Raw genomic sequence first — 19,020 nt, 5'->3', positions numbered from 1 at the left:
TTATTTCAGTTGCTTATAGTTCAATCAAATTCAGCTTCAGATCTATGACTGTTTCACCAAAACTTCAGTTCAAATGTCGGATTCACTATGATCATCTCGATACTCTTTTGAGCTTTTCATCGAGTGTATGTGTTCTTTGTTGATTGACGAAGCAATTTGGACTTTCTCGTGTTCCCCACCTGCTGCTCTCGACCAAACAAACAGAAGTTCGACCCGATCACCTCAAAACTGTTCATGGTTTCTTAATCTATTATTAGACTGCTCGAGCGATGTGCATACAGCAGGAATACTCATGAACAGGTCAAGGATAACAGTGGAACAATGATTGGCAAGGTTGCTGAATACTCAACCATTCCATGTGAGATGGGGTGCAGTGGTCAGACCCTTCACCCTCCCTTGTACACAAAACTTTGATTGATTGATGAGTTCTTTTTTTCCGCTAGTCTTTGCTGACTAAAGCAATAATGCATAAAATCCATCTTGTGGGGGTGGACTTGTGAGACAAGCAAAGAATCTGATTGTGGTTGGAAAGAGGCTGGTGGCATGGATAACATGGCTGGAAAGATGGCATTCCATGGCCAACAGAGACCGACTCAATGGAAAAGGAAGGTTGCAGTGAGGAGTTTGAATATTAAATAGAATTGAATGAGAAGATACAAACTTTTTATTCCAAATAAAAATTCAATTATCTAAGAAAAGATTACAAAAACCAGCAGCATTGGAGTCAACCAAAAGGAGTGTAATTGATAATGGAGTAATTCAAATTAATTTCTTAGAACAAGTCAATGACCTGTGTGATGACTTAATCCGATTATATAAGTTTTAAATTTATCTAAGCCTGAATTATTGATCTAAATCAACAATAGTACATTCAAATGTTCTTATAATTCGATTCAATTATTCCCCCGAAGACTAATAACTTTTCTTACTCGAACCTCTCTTTTATGTTATACTAAGTCGACTTTAATATTACTTGATAGGATATCTACTGGTAAAAAAAAAAAAATCTAAATTACTAATAGCATGTCAATCAAACTTGTGATCTAATATGATCCTTTCCCACCCATGTGAGACTAAACTAGAGATAGAGATGTGACAGTTGTATTTTCTTTTATATTTAATGGATTTATCTTATCTTGTTACTCCAAATGCTTTTTGACAACAACAATAAAGGCAAGGGGGTCTATGGTCTATGTAAGATCTCATAGTACAAATGCACCAAAGGTCCCTCAATCATTCAATTGTTGGGGTCCCAATGCCACCCTATTGTACACCTTGATGTGCTCTTGTGCTCTCCTTTCCATTCTCCTCCATTTCCTTATTTACATCCTCCTTGAAATGGAGTAAATCCTCCTTTAAAGTAGTTGTTCATTGCCATAGAGAGCTCTCCTTCCTTTGATTTCTATTCAAGTTCATCTATATCAGTTAAACACTGATTTCACATAGCCATTGCGTGCATTACTCCATGAGAAAATATATGAACTCATCATATTTATATCCATAAGCTATCAAAAAGGGATAACATGATTTGGTATACTCATAAACAGAAAATTAAGAACATATTGGTTTTGGATAGGAGAAGGTTAAGGATTAAATACATTATGTTGACGTAAAATATGTTTATTAGTACTGCAATACTTCTTCACGCAAAGACAGAAGAGAGTAGCAAAGTTGAGTGCAAATCTCGCCAACATTAAGATAGAATTGAAACCTTCAAAGGAATTTAACACATTACTTATTGTCATTTCCAATACAGATGGAGTGAATTATAGGATAAATGATGAACTTGATAAGGGATATTATCTGCAACAGAACTGAATGATGAAAAAGGACTCCAAATAATTGAGAGATTATGATTTGTTATTATTTAGTCATCATATAAACAGTAAGAGAAAAAGAAAGGAAAAGATGAAGCTATCTTAATTGGCCATGTTTTCCTGTAATGAGGTGTCCCTTTTAAGCCTTTTCTTTATTGCCTCTTTTTGTGGAGTATCATAGACAAACTATTCCTTTAATTAGAGACATTAAACTCTATTAAGTCATGGTCAAGTCCACAGTATACAGAAACATCATCCACAGGCCTCGGATCACAACATATATCATTCATTAAGCATATTTCAACCGATGGTCTACACACACAATATGAGAATACCAAAACTACTGACCATGGAAGAAATATGTTCTATTGTGGAAGGCCATCTCAACATTGGTTTGTTAAAAGGTGCTATCAAGCATCATAACATAGAAGTGACTCTACCTAATGGCTCTAAAGAATTTAAAGTACTAATATTATTTTTTAAAATTTTATTAAAAAAAATTGGTGCTGTACTTAAATTGATTTTAAGATTAATTTTAAAATAATTACTAGTCAAACTTGACATCATTGGAAAACTTATTGAGTTTGAAATCAAAGCATTTGATAGAGTTCAATTTAGATTTTTTTATAGGAAGTTATGTTCATGTTTATCCACAAAGATCTGCCAAGAATAAATTAAGTTCTCTTTTAACTTTCTTTACACCCATGTGATACTTAAATATCCAATAAATCTTATATGAATGTAATTGGATTTTCATCTATTTTATTCTTGAGATTTGAATATAAGTTATTTTCTGTTGAATGGCACTATCCGTCTCCCCCAAAATATATATCTCTTTGATGGATTTGGTAAGTTTCAAACGTTATATTCCTATTAATTCTTTTGGGTGGTGATATTTATATCCCTTAGGAGTTATACTTGGAACTATCTCATTTTAGTATTCTATCTCCCTATTCATCATACTACATTTATCATCATAAAGTTTGGTGTTTACATTTTTCTTATTTAAAGATTTTGATGCCAAAACACATTATGTGTGAGAAAAAGATCAGGAAAGAAGTAAAGAGATAAAGCATTTGAATTTGAATTGAGTTAGTATCCAATTTCATTTATATTAATCCTAATCAGGCTCAAACTTGTTACTGCATGATTAAAAACCTTAATAGTAGGGTTATCTATCTAGATCATAAGGTAAAATTGCAATGTTAAATAGATTTTTAGTAGGACATATAAACATGAGTACTTTTTCTAGAATAACATACATTAATTTATTTTTAACAGATGATGAACCTCTATTAAAAAAATAGGTAAGAGGACTGTTTTTTTTATATAAATCTCAATTTTATCCTCCAATTCTTTTTTTTTTTCAAATTATATGAACTAGTTTACTGAATCGATTCAAGTCAATCCCTCTTATTTCTCGAGAGAATTGAGTGACCATACTGGAGGATAGAAAATGAAAAGAAAGAAAGATGATCGAACCGAATTATCTCAGAAGATTTTCTAGGTAAATCGATATAAACATTAAAGTTATGAATGCTGTGCCGACGCTGGACCCAAGCAAATAAATAACATGCAGCTGACTCCATGTCCTGTCTTTGAAGTAAAAATGACTTGTGTTCTCCTCACTCAAAATTGTTCTCTCATAGTTTTCTTTCTTTTTGTTCTTTTCTATCCGTTATGATATTAATTGCTTGAACACTACAATGTTATGTATGAATACTTCAGATGCATGCAATGTACATTTTGTGGTGATGAAGTGGTCATTTCTTTTAAATATTTATTGAAATAAATTCTTTTATGATGTAATTGTCTTGGTTATGTCCTGTTTCACAAATCCTACCTGTGTTCTAACATTCGAGACCATAATATAGGATTGAAATTTCTAAGAATGAAATAGGCAACGGTTTGCTATTGTCACTTATACTTATCAAGTGGTTTAATTTGAGATCAATACTACACTAAAATAGAGATGACTTCTGAATCCAAATGTTCATAAGCAGATAACATATGCTTAGTAAGGTGGCAACATATGAGTTAATTATATGACTCACTGCATTATTAAGACCAATCTGACAGATTAGAGAGTACCCATTGGGTGAGGAGATGTGCAGAAACTGTACAAGACATGAGCAGAGACAGCTGTTACATATAGTATATGAGGCCTTGTGCCACTGGATTCGGTTCTCTTCTCTCCTTCTCCTTGGCAGTGATCTCCCCACCACACATCAGCCTTCTCAAGCTTCTCTCTATCTGATAGCCCCCTCCGAAGCTCACCTCCCTCTCCAAATGGCTGCAATAGCTCTCGAAGACGCTGACGCTGACGTGCAGCTTAAACTTCATCAAGAAGAGAAAGTCTAGCTCCAAGCTGTTCAACTCCCTCGCGCTTAACCCCCCAACCTTGGCAAAGTAGGAGTTGCAGTAGTTCCTGATCGATTCCAGATGAGAGCGATAAGGTGAATTGGAACGATGGGATGTTCTTGGGAGTCAGCTAGATAGCTACTTACAGGTCTTCGACGAACTTAGAAGCCACCATGATGGTGGTGATGAGAAGACGATGGGCGTTGGCGGAACAGATTCTAAGTCCTGGGTTGAATTGGCACAGACGATCCATGTAGACGTACGCCACCACGTACACCGGCGGCGCGACCCGAGCGTAACGGTAGATCCGCTCCAGGAACGACTGAATGGTCATGTCCAGCACTTGGTGGCTTTCGAAGGCTCGGCTCCTGGCGTCCCCCACCGCCGCATTGCCGCGGTTCACGGCGGCTCTGTCGTTTCGAGCGATCGCCCGGTCCAAAAGCGAGGCGAGGACCGAGATCACCGACGGCGGCGCCGTCGTCGTCGACTCGTCGTCGTCGCATGGGAAGTTGTACAGGTCGGAGCGAAGCTTGCTGGGCGAAATTGGATTCAGGAGAGACATGAGACCGGAGGAGGAGGATGGGGATGTCGTGTGTGGTAGGGTGAGGGAGGGAGGAAGGGCAGAGGCAAGGTATTAATAAGCTGAAGGAGTTGGTTGGAGAGAAAGGGTAGTTGGTGGTGATGAATAGAATGGGGGCGACATGAGGAAGGCGAAGGGAAGGCAGGAAATATAGTAGATTAAGATTCAGTTGTCGGTAGGAGGAGGCAAAGGGACGGAAATGAAGCTATCGGGACACCTTCCCGTGCTGTACGGGCGTCGGTGGGGTTGAGGATCATGTGGGTTGGATTTATGCTCTTTAGGAGTGCGAGTGCAAGGAATCCCATCAGCTCATCAGCATGCATGAGAACGAAGTACTTCTCCTTCTCCTGCCGTCGGTGCCACGGTAAAACTGGAAGAGCACATCTTTCATGATCCTATTATACTCGGCTTAAAAGATGTACAACTTTGCTATCGACAAGTCTGTTTTTTTTATTGATAACCTTCTAAATATACAAAAAAAAAAATTATTATTTTATTAATTACAATCTTTTAATGATCAATCTTAGTTATATATATATATATATATATATATATATATATATATATATATAACTATATATATATATATATATATATAATCTCTTATTTCATCCTTCAAATTTTTAGCATGCATTTCGTCTCATGACGTCGAATGTTGCTTGCTACTCGATGTTATTTGACGAAGGCTCTACTTATACACTACTCCATTATCTCATGTTGCTCAATCATCCTCGACACTGTCCGTTGTTGTTCGATAAATGACTCGAAGGATATCTTAAGAATATTAAAAAAATTTATAATAAAATTATAACTAGTAATAAAAAATGTTAGATCATAAATTACATATAAATTCAATTAGGAACATTCTCGTGAACTCCCTACCAACAATATTATTATTACATGAAACTCCCTCCATCACAAGGCGCAATAAATATCGTTTGTTGATGCCGTATGGACCCGACAAGTAAAACGTAATGTCATTTCCACGATACACTTACTTGTAGCTGAGGCGATCAAATTCAGCGGAGAAAGAAAGCTGCATTTATGAAAAGTAGCGGTCAATAGATTTTTTTCTCTTCCCTTAAATAAGTCAAAAAAAAGTTTTTTCTTAATAATAACAAGTTTTACGTCTTTATTGAAACATCCATATTAGTTAATATATTATTACATAAATGATTGAGCCCGAGAGAGAGAGAGAGAGAGAGAGAGAGAGAGAGAGATTTAGACATTAAGGATGTTGAGGTGACTTGTTCCTCCCAACTAGTAACAATGATTGGCAGACATACATTGATCACATATGATTTGATAATTATATAGTTTGTGATGGAGGGGGCTACATGTAATAATAATATTGTTGGTAGAGAGTCCTCAAGAATATTCCCAAATAAATTTATATGTAATTGTCGGTGCAAAGTTTAGTTCTTATCTTATTTATGTAATACAGTTCATTTATTCTGTAAAATTAATTATATATATATGTATATATATATATATATATATATATATATATATATATATATATATATATATATATATATATGTTGTTTATATCGTTAAAGAAGCTGCACATATCTTTCCTACGTCAAATCCAATGGCAGGTCGGCTTCTCTGCGTGGAGAACAGACATAGTTAGCAGCTATAAGAAGGAGATGAATCATTAAAGAAGTTGATGGTGTGTGAGATGACATCGAGTAAGACTCCTTATCACCAATGCAAGCAAAAAGTGGTCCATCAAAGCAAGACAATCCCTTAATAGCTAACAACTGTTAGTGTTTAATATAGATTCGAAACGTAAAACGTTTTTTGGATTCCTCAAAACTAATATCCCAATTATAATTTTTGTAATGTGGGAGGAAGCACCGTATCAATTGATCCGAAGAAATCTTTCACTTGATCTGGCTAATGAAACGAGAATAGTTACTAGAATAATGTGTAAGATGAATTGATCTTGACGTATCCATAAAATTCGAATAGGTTAAAATGATCACAGAAAGTATTCTGTCCTTTTCCTCGCATCATCACTCCGTCGTACTTCAATCAGGGAAACAACATGATAGCGAAAGAAAGGACCATAAATTCCTCTACTTCACGGAGACGAGGAAAGGCAACAAGAATCCTTTACAGCATTTCCGCCAAGCATTAACAAAAAATAAAAAGGACAAGAAGAATAGAATACCCAAGAAAAGGAAGGCTGCAAAGCCAGTCAACTGCTGTGGTAAAATCATGTTTACCGTAACGTAACACAAAGTGTTAAGATTATATGGTTCTGTATAACTAGATATATTATAGATAATTACATCTTGATTATAGTTATCATTTGATAAAAAAAAAAAAATTATGATATTTTTAAAGAAAAAATTCTCTTAATTAATTATCTTATAATCTTTACTTTCGTTTAGAAATAGATTGGATCTCACGGGGACTCAATACAATATAATACATGATATGATGTGATACTATTGATAGATTACATATCTTCTCTTAGTCATGTGATGTTATTGAGAGGCTCGTTCTCCTTGTAAATAAGCATTATTGTAATTTTTGGATTAGATGATAATACGTTTACAAATCAGATAATTTTTTTTAAATAACATCATATACATCATATATTTAATATATCATTATTTAAATTTAATTTTTAGTATTAATTTTTTGTATATAATAGTAACATAATTATGATTCTTGTGTTTATAATTGGTATCAAAGCTATATTTTGAAGTTAAATACTTTAGATCTATTTGTAAGCATCGTTCTCTTGTGAAAAGATATTATTTATTTTTTTATTTATGATACTTAAACCATTCATCTATGTTATTAATCAACTTTTCTATTTAGTCTATCGTACCACTTGCTTATAAGCGGTACGAGGTTCCTTATATTTGATTAATGGACCATCATCAACAACTTGTTATTAGTGATAGTATTATTGAGGACGATGGCCTCCAATAGTTGATAACCCAATCACAAGCAATGACTATGTAGAGATACTACTATATATAGTAAAAGCATTGTAGGGTATGATTGCATGTGATGATCGCATTTATGGTTGCATGTATGTAGCATCCTTACGATAGTCAACCTGCCTTGGTTGTAAGCGGCTGCGACGGATGCAGTGGCTATGACACTACCTTTGATTGACGATTGCAACAATGTTGTTATAACAACATCAACTATACATAGAATATCATGATTCCCAATGGTCGGGTTGACGCAAGCGAACAACCGCACATTATGACGATCGTCGGGGGTCATCAGTTGACATGTGTGCATAATTGTGCAGTGGAACAATTGTCGACAATGTTCGATCGATGGCTCATGGTCATGAAGGTGTTCCGCCCATGAAAAACTCACGGGCCATGAGGACAACCATATGTGGGTATAATGGCATGACAATTGATGAGATTGTCGGTTAATTTAGGGTTTTATTTGTTAAAATTATAATTTTATCCTTATAAATATTTTAATTTTAATCTATATCCTTTTAATAATTCTACCCTTCAAAAACTATATGTTTTCATTATATATTAGAAGAAAAATTATAGTTTTATCCTTTAGAAATTAAATTTTTTTGACATGTATCCTCAATTATAAAATCGACTAATTTAATTTATTTTAATTAAATATTTTAATTGAACTTCATAATGATTGTAATTTAATTGCTTGATTAGATTTAGATTCGATCTATCTTGGGCCTACCCAATTAAATAAAGTTGATTGGTCGAAGAGTTACATACAAAATTAAAAATTAAAAATTATAAATTTTAATAGTTTTTTTATATAACATATTGATAAAATTTTGCATGTAATAATTTAAAATCTATTTATTATTCTTGGATATTTGTTTGGCTATGCATATGAATATATTTAAAGTTATAAAATAATATTTATTTTTTATATAAAGGTATGATTTATGTTTTATCATGATTAAAGTTATCATATGAATTTTTATTAATACCGATTAATATTCAATAATTATTATAGTTATTTTTTTATTATTAAATAGTATAAATTAAATTAAAATTTTTGATGAATATTATTTATAACTTATGTCTCGAAGTTTTATCTGACTAGTAGTTCCTAAAATGGCCTAAGATGGCATGCCTATATGTAAATTATCCTAAATATTTTATCATTTATAAGATATTTTAAATTATATTATATTATATTATATTAGTCTTATAGTCACCAAAATGGCATAGACGAATAATTTATAAAATTATATTAAAAAATTATTCCTAAATAATATTCATAATGACACATATAATTAAGAGATTTAGATAATTATAAATAAGAATTCATTTTGAATAATTATATAATGGGGTAAGATAATATTACCTTGGATATCCTGATAGTTTAGGATTGTATGCCCAAAGATAATAATACTATTCCACGATGATGGTATTAATCATCTATAAATAATTTTATGTGAATACTAGATATGTTGATATTTTATTCGAAAGTTAAATGAAGATGATAACAATAGTTCATTATTTATTAGAAAACTTAAAATATTAATATTATATTAATTTATTATAATTATACTTCCTTTATTATATTCTTATAAATATTTATATTTTATATTAAATTATTATAAATAACTTTAGTATATGTATGTTAGAATCTAATCAAACTAGTTCAAACGATAATTACTGAAAGTTCTATGAAATATAAATAAATGATCAAAAAAGATTTAAAGACTCAATTTTATGATAACTACTAATAATATTGAGATTTCATTACAGTCTATAATTGATGCACTATAATATTTAAATATTAATTTAAATTTATTGACAAGTCATTGATTAACATATTAATAAAAAAATTAACTAAATTTAGTATATCATATATTAGAAATTTAAAATTATACCCTCAATATGATTGACAAAAGCTATTAAGTCAAGAACATAGTATGTTGAGTTCTTTCTGTATAATTTATTTTTTAATTATATTTTTCTTCATTTGATTTATTTTAAAATTTATTATAATAAAATGAAAGATAATTGAAGTTTAAATGAAGTGAACAGATCTATCGTTATTTTATTTTAATTTCTAATATTAATTTTTTTTTACATAATAATAAGATAATTATGATAATTCAAATATCATAAAAAGCTTTTCTTCTCGTGTGGCCGTAGCGAGGACGTCGTAGGAGCCCATTAACGTTTGGTGGACCTCTTGGACCTCCGTAGATCTCGCTCTGATGCATGCCGTCGTCACCTGCGGTGCACACACAACAGAACTTGATACGGAAAGGATGTTGGCCTCTCGTTGTGTCAATAATTTTGAGTGTTAGCCAGCTAAATTTTGAGTGTTCGCCAGCAATCCGACAACATGTTTTACCCACCCAGCTTTTGCCTTCTCGTTCTCTCCAAGAACACAATCCATGATGTGCTAAACAATCCATGCAAAGAATTTCGAGGTGATCATATATACACGACGATGATGACTTGGGTGACAGATCAAATGCCTCCTCCGGCCAAGCCACATTTCTCGTATAATGTGGCGCATGCACATGCGCATGTACAGATATCGACGACAAATATCGATATAATGTGGCGCATGCACATGCCACTATGCTGCTTACCCTTGTTTTCATTTGCTATTAAATGCTCCCGCAGTCGTCTTCCTTCTTCCCCTCTGTCCATTTCCTCTCCCACGCAACTCCACAGCCATGTCTAGCAGCCACACTGCAGTCTGCTCGATGTGCGGCGACGTCGGCTTCGATGACAAACTCTTCCGCTGCGTCCGCTGCCGCTCTCGCTTCCAACACTCGTAAATCGCCATCCACCAAACCCACCTCCCCCCTCTCTCTCTCACGTTTCTGATTGCATTGTCAAGTGAAACATAAGAGCTATGTGAGTTCCTCGAATCTCTTATGTGTTTGCAACTACTGCTGTAAGCATAAAAATATGTAATTATGCTAAGTCAATAATGCGGAATTAACCTATATGCCAGGATTTGAAATCAATACATAGATCAAATTATACGATGCGTACCTTTTGAAGGCCATCCGTTCAGAGATCTTGTTTGATCTGCTCAGCACCGTGATCCAAGATTGCTGCAGGCTCCGTCTTTAATCCGATCGCGCTGCGGAATCTACAGGGAGTGCGAAGAGTAGACCCTTTCTCCTCTCTTCCTATCCTTTCACAGGATCACACAGATTGATGGATTTGGGGAGCGGGCTTTTGGGGAGAGAGACGAGGAGAATAACTGAATTCCTCAACGGAGAGGTGCAACGCTCTAACACACTAACCACCCGCTCAACCACTAGAGATCCTGTCCGTTTATAGGCGAGAGCAGAGGGTCTACGATGAGATGAGATCTCAGAAGATTTCCTCCCATCAAGGATATCTCCGAGGAATCGTTCCGTAGTGGACTTAGTCTTGGCTAAAATATCGCAACGGAACCCAATTCTATTATATATCTTATTCAATAAAAGGCAACATATTCTAACATTCTCCCACTTGGCCCATTAATTGATAAGATATAAAAGAGATACAAAATCAAAACAAACAAAACAAAATTTGTTTGAAAACAATTTTACCTAATTGGATTCCAAAAATTTTGAAAAAAAAAAAAAATTTTATACATGGCCATGTTTTTTAAAAATAAGCCAATAAGTCCAATAAATACAATAATACTATATTAAGTCCAACTATCAATGCGAGTCATAGCGGTTGTATTTCATCAATGTCATACTCCCTTCTATGTACCACAATATTGTTAGTCTTTCCTAACATAGTCCATAATGACCCCTGTAATTTGTCTTGTCAAGACAATCCTGTTGTTACATTCAACCATAATATGCATAAACATAAATGTAAACATGATAGCAGAAACAGATAACTTTTATTAAAAATGTCAATAATAGCATCCACATAAACATGCATCACCGTATCCTTTATGACTTGCTCACAAGCCCCATTCTAAGAACATGTTCTTTGAATATTTTGCACTGTAAGGCTTTTGTCAATGTATCAGCAATCATCATAGTGGTGCTCAAGTTCTCAATAGACACTTGCTGTTTCTGGACTCTTTCTCTAACCACCAAGTACTTTAACTCAATGTGCTTGGAACCACTAGAGTACTTGCCATTCTTAGAGAAGAAAACTGCTGCGGTGTTATCACAAAATATCTTCAGCGGCTTGGCAATTGAGTCGACCACACCAAGTCCTGAGATAAAATTTCGCAGCCATAAAGCTTGATTTGTGGCCTCAAAGCATGCCACAAATTCAGCTTCCATTGTTGATGATGCAATAAGCGATTGCTTTGCACTTTTCCAAGAAATTGCCCCACCAGCTAACATAAATACAAATCCTGAAGTGGACTTCCTGCTGTCGAGGCAATTTGCAAAATCAGCATCTGAATATCCAGTTACTTCAAGCTGATCAGATCTCCTGTATGTGAGCATATAATCTTTTGTCCCTTGTAGATATCTCATTACTTTCTTTGCAGCTTTCCAATGTTCCATTCCTGGGTTGCTTTGATATCTTCCCAGCATTGCAACTGCAAAACTGATATCTGGTCTTGTACAGGTTTGAGCATATAGTAGACTTCCAACTGCGCATCCATAAGGAATATTCTTCATTTGATTCTTTTCTAAGTCATTTCTTGGGCACTGGTTTTGACTGAATTTTTCACCTTTAATAATAGGCATATCATTGGTTGAGCAAAGCTGCATATTAAATCTCTCCAAGATACGATCAATATATCCTTTCTGAGACAATCCTAATAATCCTTGAGATCTATCCCTGAATATCTCAATGCCAATGACGTAGGATGCCTCATTCATATCAACCATCTTAAAGTTCTTGTTGAGAAATATTTTGGTTTCGTGCAATAAACCAAGATCACTGCTGGCAAGTAAAATATCATCCACATATAAGACCAATATAATAAACTTGCTCCCACTTACCTTCAGGTATATACACTGATCAACAATGTTTTCCTTAAATCCGAAGGAAGTAATGGTATTATGAAACTTTATATACCATTGTCTGGAAGCTTGTTTAAGGCCATAAATGGATTTCTTAAGTTTACAAGCCCAACTTTCTTTTCCCTTTTCTATGAATCCTTCAGGTTGTTCCATATAGATTTCCTCATCCAGATCCCCATTCAGAAATGCCGTTTTCACATCCATCTGATGCAACTCAAGATCATAATGAGCTACTAATGCCATAACGATTCTCAATGAGTCCTTTTTAGAAACATGAGAAAAAGTCTCATTATAGTCGATGCCTTCCTTCTGAGAAAAACCTTTGGCCACAAGTCTGGCTTTATATCGTTCGATATTGCCCGTTGAGTCGCGTTTTGTCTTAAAGACCCATTTACAACCGACTCTTTTACAATCATTGGGCAATTCAACGAGATCCCAGACATCATTCTGTACCATTGATTTTAACTCTTCTTTCATTGCATCATACCATTTTTCAGAATCGTTACTTTCTATGGCTTGTGAAAACGATAAGGGGTCTCTTTTTATTCCTATATCATAATCTGATTCTTGTAGATATACAACATAATCATCAGAAATTGCATGTTTCCTTTTCCTTTGAGATCTTCTCAAATCTGCCAATTGTGATTGTTCTACAAGATCATCAGCGGCGACATCAACATCATGTGAGAGTTCTTGGATGTTATTTTGTTGTTCACCCTCATCAATACTCTCATTGATTTGAGGAACAACAATCTCTCGGACAGGAGATGATATGGGAGAATTAACCTGAATCTCCTCAATATCAAAATTAATCCTTCGAGATTTTTCACTCCCACTGATTTCGCCATTTTCTAGGAATTTTGCATTACCAGATTCTACTATTCTCATACTATGATTAGGGCAATAAAATCTGTATCCCTTGGATTTTTCTGGATAACCAATAAAATATCCTGAAATAGTTCTTGGCTCCAATTTCTTTTCATATGAATTGAATACTCTTATCTCTGCAGGACATCCCCAAATATGTAAATGTCTCAGACTGGGCTTCCTACCAGTCCATAACTCAAATGGAGTCGATGAAACTGACTTGCTAGGAACCCTGTTCAAGATGTACATAGCTGTCCTAAGAGCTTCACCCCACATCGACTCAGGTACAGAGGAATAACTCATCATGCTCCTAACCATATCCATCAGAGTACGATTTCGCCTTTCAGTAACACCGTTCTGCTGTGGCACACCTGGTAATGCATATTGAGCACAAATACCCCGTTGTTCTAGGAATCTAGCAAAAGGACCAATATTCTGACTAGATCCATCATATCTGCCATAAAATTCACCACCTCTGTCAGATCTGACAATTTTAACTTTTCTATCTAATTGTCTCTCAACCTCATTTATGTATACTTCAAGAGTATCAACGGCTTGAGACTTTTCATGTATTAGATAAACTTTGCCATATCTGGACAGATCATCTATAAATGTGATGAAATATTTTTCTCCACTAAAACAAGGAATGTGGAGTGGTCCGCAGATATCAGTATGAATAATCTCAAGGAGTTCTTTGCTTCTTCTGGCATTTTTCTTTATTTGTTTAGTTTGCTTTCCCTTAATGCAATCTATACAAATATCAAAATCAGTGAAGTCTAAATGTTCCAAAATATTATCCTTCACTAATCTTTCAATTCTTTCCTTGGAGATATGTCCCAATCGTCTATGCCACAATATGGAAGATCTTTCATTATTGAAACTACGTTTCAATCCAACATTTGATTGCAGGGTCATTAGTGTCTTTGCAAACTCAAGATCCAAATTAATTCTGTACAAACCATCACACAGAATTCCAGAACCAACTTTAATTGAATCGTAAAATATGCTGAGTTTGCCACTACCAAAAGAAATACAATATCCCAACTCATCAATTCTAGAAAGAGAAATCAAATTTCTAGAAATTGTAGGGACATAACATGTGTCAACAAGATCCATCAAGTGACCCGTCTCTAAGCGTAGATGATAAGTTCCCATTGATATCACTTTCGCTTTAAGACGATTTCCCATAATAATGAATCTTTCATGTTCTTTTGGTTTCCGAATTGAAAGGAATCCCTGCATGTTATTTGTAACATGAGTTGAAGCACCGGAATCTATCCACCAAGTGTTAGAAGGAACTTCTGTAATGTTTGATTCGAAACATACAAAGGTCGAGTTAATACCTTTCTTTTCGAACTAAGTCTTGCGTTTAATGCAATCCTTCTTCACATGTCCTTTCTTGCCACAAAAGAAGCACTTTACAGTAAAGGCTTTCTTTTCATTAGTCTGTTTAACATTTCCAGACTTAGCAAATCTCTTTGATGGATGATGCTTCAACTTTCTTTTCTTGTTACCACCTCCTTGAGTAGTCGTCATGACATTATATGAATTTTCCTGCCTTAATCTCAATTCTTCCTGAACACACATGCTAGTCAACTTATTCAAGTCCCACTTATCCTTATTTGTATTGTAGTGAATCTTGAATGGGCCAAACTGAGAAGGAAGAGAATTAAGAATAAATTGCACGAGGAAAGATTCATCAACATTCATGCCTAATGTTTTAAGTTTTGCAGCTTTGTCAGCCATATTGAGGATATGATCCTGAATTCCTCGAGTACCATCATACTGAGCTGTAGTCAGTTCTTTCATCAATGTGCCAACCAATGACTTATCAGCAGATTTAAATCTGTCTTCAATAACCTTTAAATATTCCTTTGCGCTAGTTACAATCGGTAATGAAGTCTTTATGTTATTTGCAATTGTCATTCTCATGAACATTAAACTAAGCCTATCAGATCTTTCCCAAGCCTTCATTTCATTAACTTGTTCTGCAGTACTTTCATCAGTCAAGTCTGCAGGCTTTTCAACAAGTAATGCTAGATCAAGATCTAACACACCCAGTGTAAATTGCACATGCTCTAACCATTCTGAATAATTTGATCCAGAAAGTACAGGGACACTTGAAGCATATGAATGTATATGCGGAAGTACCACTGCAAAAAGATATATAACAACATTAATGCTTTGAGTTTGTCAAAAATTGATGAACTATTGATATCATCTATATTACACCTTTGGGTGAAATATTGACATATCTAGTGTTCACTCAAGAATATTTTTGGAGGACTGATACCATCCTTGAGGAATAGGTATTGTTACCTTTGGGTATACAACCCTAAACTGCAAGGATATCTAAAATAGTATCATCCTACCCCATCATATAATTATTTGAATTAGATTCTCCTTTGGGATTATCTAAATCTCATAATTATATGTGCCATTATGAATATTATTTCTTTAATATCATTTAGGACTAATTCTTTAATATTATTTTATAAGTCATTAGTCCAGGTCACTTTGGTGGCTACAAGACTAATGCCATGATATAAAATAAAAATGTCCTATAAATGATAAAACTTTTATTGTAATTCATATCACAAAAGTCTATCATCCTAGGCCACTTTGGCAGCTACTAGTCAGATAAAACTTAAGGAAATAAATTACAAATAATATTCATCAATATTTCTTTAATTTTGCTAAGCAGTTCAATAATAAAATAACAATAATAATTATTGAACATTTATGTAAAAGCAGTTCAATAATAAATAACCATAACAATTACTGAACATTAATGCAAAGCAATTCATTAATAAATAACAATAATAATTATTGAAATTTAATGCAAAACAGTTCAATAATAAATAATCATAATAATTATTGAACAATAATGCAAAACAGTTCAATAATAAATAACCATAATAATTATTGAACATTAATAAAACTCATATGATAATTTCAAGCATATACATGTGAATAAATAAATGAAAATTCCAAAAACAATAATTGGATTTTAATTTTATTTACCACATATATAATGAATAATTCATATGAGAAAACCATAAAATAAACCATAATTTATAGTTTTTTTTAACAAAATTAAATCCAATCAAATAATAAAAAAAATATAATCATGATTAAAATTAATCATAATTATAATAAATGATATTTATCAATTTTATAATTGAGAATTTAACCTAAATTTCTCAATTTCATAATGATAAAAAAAAACGGAAATATTTGATAAGATATAAATCGAAAATATGCGTATGGCAGAACTGTAATTTGGCAGAAATTAGACCCGAGGGCAAAACCGTAAATATGTTGACAAACATAAACTGTAATTACGATATTTGCAAAGGGTAAAACTGTAATTTTCAAAACCCTAGCCTCGATGGTAAAAACGTAAATATGCCAAAACCCTAATCTGCCATCGCCGCCACCGCCGCCTGCGCGAGCGGCGCTGCCGCTGCTGCCTGCGGCCTGGCCGCCTGTACGCGGCTGCGGGTTGCCGCCTGTGCGCGGCTGCCAGCGACCGCCTGTGCGCGGCTGCCAGCGGTAGATCTAGCCTGTGCGCGGCCACTGCCGTCACGGCGCTGACGCCGCGGGGCTGCTACTGCTCATGCGCGGCCGGTGCCGCTGCGGCGGTTCCTACCCGCGGGTGGCTGCTGCCAGCACGCGGCCGCCGCCTGTGCACGGCCAACTCACGCATGGCCGCCACCTGGGCTGTCTGCCTGCGTGCGGCCGACCGTCGCATGGACGGATTCTGGCCGTGTGCGACCGGGGTTCTGTGATGCCGTCGCACGGACGGAGTTCTGTTCTGTGATGCCGTCGCACGGACGGGGTTCTGTGATGCCGTCGCACGGACGGAGTTTGATGCCGTCGCACGGACGGAGTTCTGTGATGCCGTCGCACGGACGGAGTTCTGTGATGCCGTCGCACGGACGGAGTTCTGTGATATCCGCATATGGGACGAGTTCTGTAATGTCCGTATATGGGACGAGTTCTGTAATGTCCACATATGGGACGAGTTCTGTAATGTCCACATATGGGACGAGTTCTGTAATGCGTACGCTACTCGACGTAACCGCAGATTTGCAGCGAGGTCGACGGTGACCATTACTGCTTAGCAGTTCTTGGAAGATAAAGATAATTATGCATCGTAAATTAATTTACAGATCTAATGCATGATTTCAAAACCGGGCTCTGATACCAATTGTAAGCATAAAAATATGTAATTATGCTAAGTCAATAATGCGGAATTAACCTATATGCCAGGATTTGAAATCAATACATAGATCAAATTATACGATGCGTACCTTTTGAAGGCCATCCGTTCAGAGATCTTGTTTGATCTGCTCAGCACCGTGATCCAAGATTGCTGCAGGCTCCGTCTTTAATCCGATCGCGCTGCGGAATCTACAGGGAGTGCGAAGAGTAGACCCTTTCTCCTCTCTTCCTATCCTTTCATAGGATCACACAGATTGATGGATTTGGGGAGCGGGCTTTTGGGGAGAGAGACGAGGAGAATAACTGAATTCCTCAACGGAGAGGTGCAACGCTCTAACACACTAACCACCCGCCGTTTATAGGCGAGAGCAGAGGGTCTACGATGAGATGAGATCTCAGAAGATTTCCTCCCATCAAGGATATCTCCGAGGAATCGTTCCGTAGTGGACTTAGTCTGGGCTAAAATATAGTAACGGAACCCAATTCTATTGTATATCTTATTCAATAAAAGGCCACATATTCTATCTTATTCAATAAAAGGCCACATATTCTAACAACTGCACCAACTTCTACTACGAGGAGCCATCGGAGACTGCCGGGGTATGTGACTGGTGCCTGAGTGAGAGGTACGAGCTGCCTCACAAGAAGTCAGCAGGGAGGCATGCTATTCAACCCGCAGCCGGCAGACGGTCCGCTTATGCCAAACGCAGGACCGGAAGGAGTGCTCCAGCTTCGAAGCCCACCGGTCGCAGGTACAAGCTACTCAAGGATGTCTTGTATTGACCATCGACCATCCAACTGTTCCCTATCAGAGTACTAATAACTGTATACGCACTGATGTTTCTGTGTGATATATCATTAGGGTTCGTGACCGTTGTCTCCCTGCTGTGTACAAGATGGACTACACAGATATCCACAAACACATCAAACCAATAAGAAACAGCGAAAATTGTACTTCTCGGAATCGTAAATTAGTTGATTTAAACAATGATTTCTTCCTGTGTGTGGTTAAACCTATTTCCCAAGGATAAATGAGAAATTACCTTGATGAAAATAAAACGCTGTGTCACGATTTGGTGGGTTTAAGGAGCTCAAGCTCATGATCTGACCTGACGTTAACGAGTCGAAGTTCACCACTTGTGTCGCCATCGTTGTCATTTGTCGAAGACGACACGTAACTCTCCACCGCCCTGACGACCATGATACGGACATCGACCACATTGATCGAATCA

The 19,020-nt window shown here is 35.6% G+C and overlaps 1 protein-coding gene across 1 annotated transcript; it reads right to left on the bottom strand.

Annotated features, from left to right (window-relative positions):
• Positions 1 to 3,809: 3,809 nt before the first annotated feature.
• On the bottom strand, positions 3,810 to 4,800 carry LOC135637262 (cyclin-P2-1-like). The gene is made up of 2 exons (XM_065149875.1): positions 4,325 to 4,800; positions 3,810 to 4,245 (listed from the first exon to the last, which is right to left on the bottom strand). Exons 1-2 carry the CDS (start codon positions 4,738 to 4,740, stop codon positions 3,963 to 3,965), a joined length of 699 nt encoding a protein of 232 aa, XP_065005947.1. The 5' UTR covers positions 4,741 to 4,800; the 3' UTR covers positions 3,810 to 3,962.
• Between the last annotated feature and the right edge of the window lie 14,220 nt (positions 4,801 to 19,020).

Source organism: Musa acuminata, chromosome BXJ3-4, assembly GCF_036884655.1.
Source record: "Musa acuminata AAA Group cultivar baxijiao chromosome BXJ3-4, Cavendish_Baxijiao_AAA, whole genome shotgun sequence".
Classification (NCBI taxonomy): Eukaryota; Viridiplantae; Streptophyta; class Magnoliopsida; order Zingiberales; family Musaceae; genus Musa; species Musa acuminata.
This window is presented reverse-complemented; position numbering and strand designations above follow the sequence as displayed.

Bases quoted from the DNA above. Each gene is read 5' to 3' on its own strand.
- LOC135637262 (XM_065149875.1), bottom strand. From the start codon at position 4,740: ATGTCTCTCCTGAATCCAATTTCGCCCAGCAAGCTTCGCTCCGACCTG. The intron at 4,246-4,324 runs GTAAGTAGCTAT...GGAATCGATCAG, and splicing joins TCTAAGTTCGTCGAAGACCT to GAACTACTGCAACTCCTACT.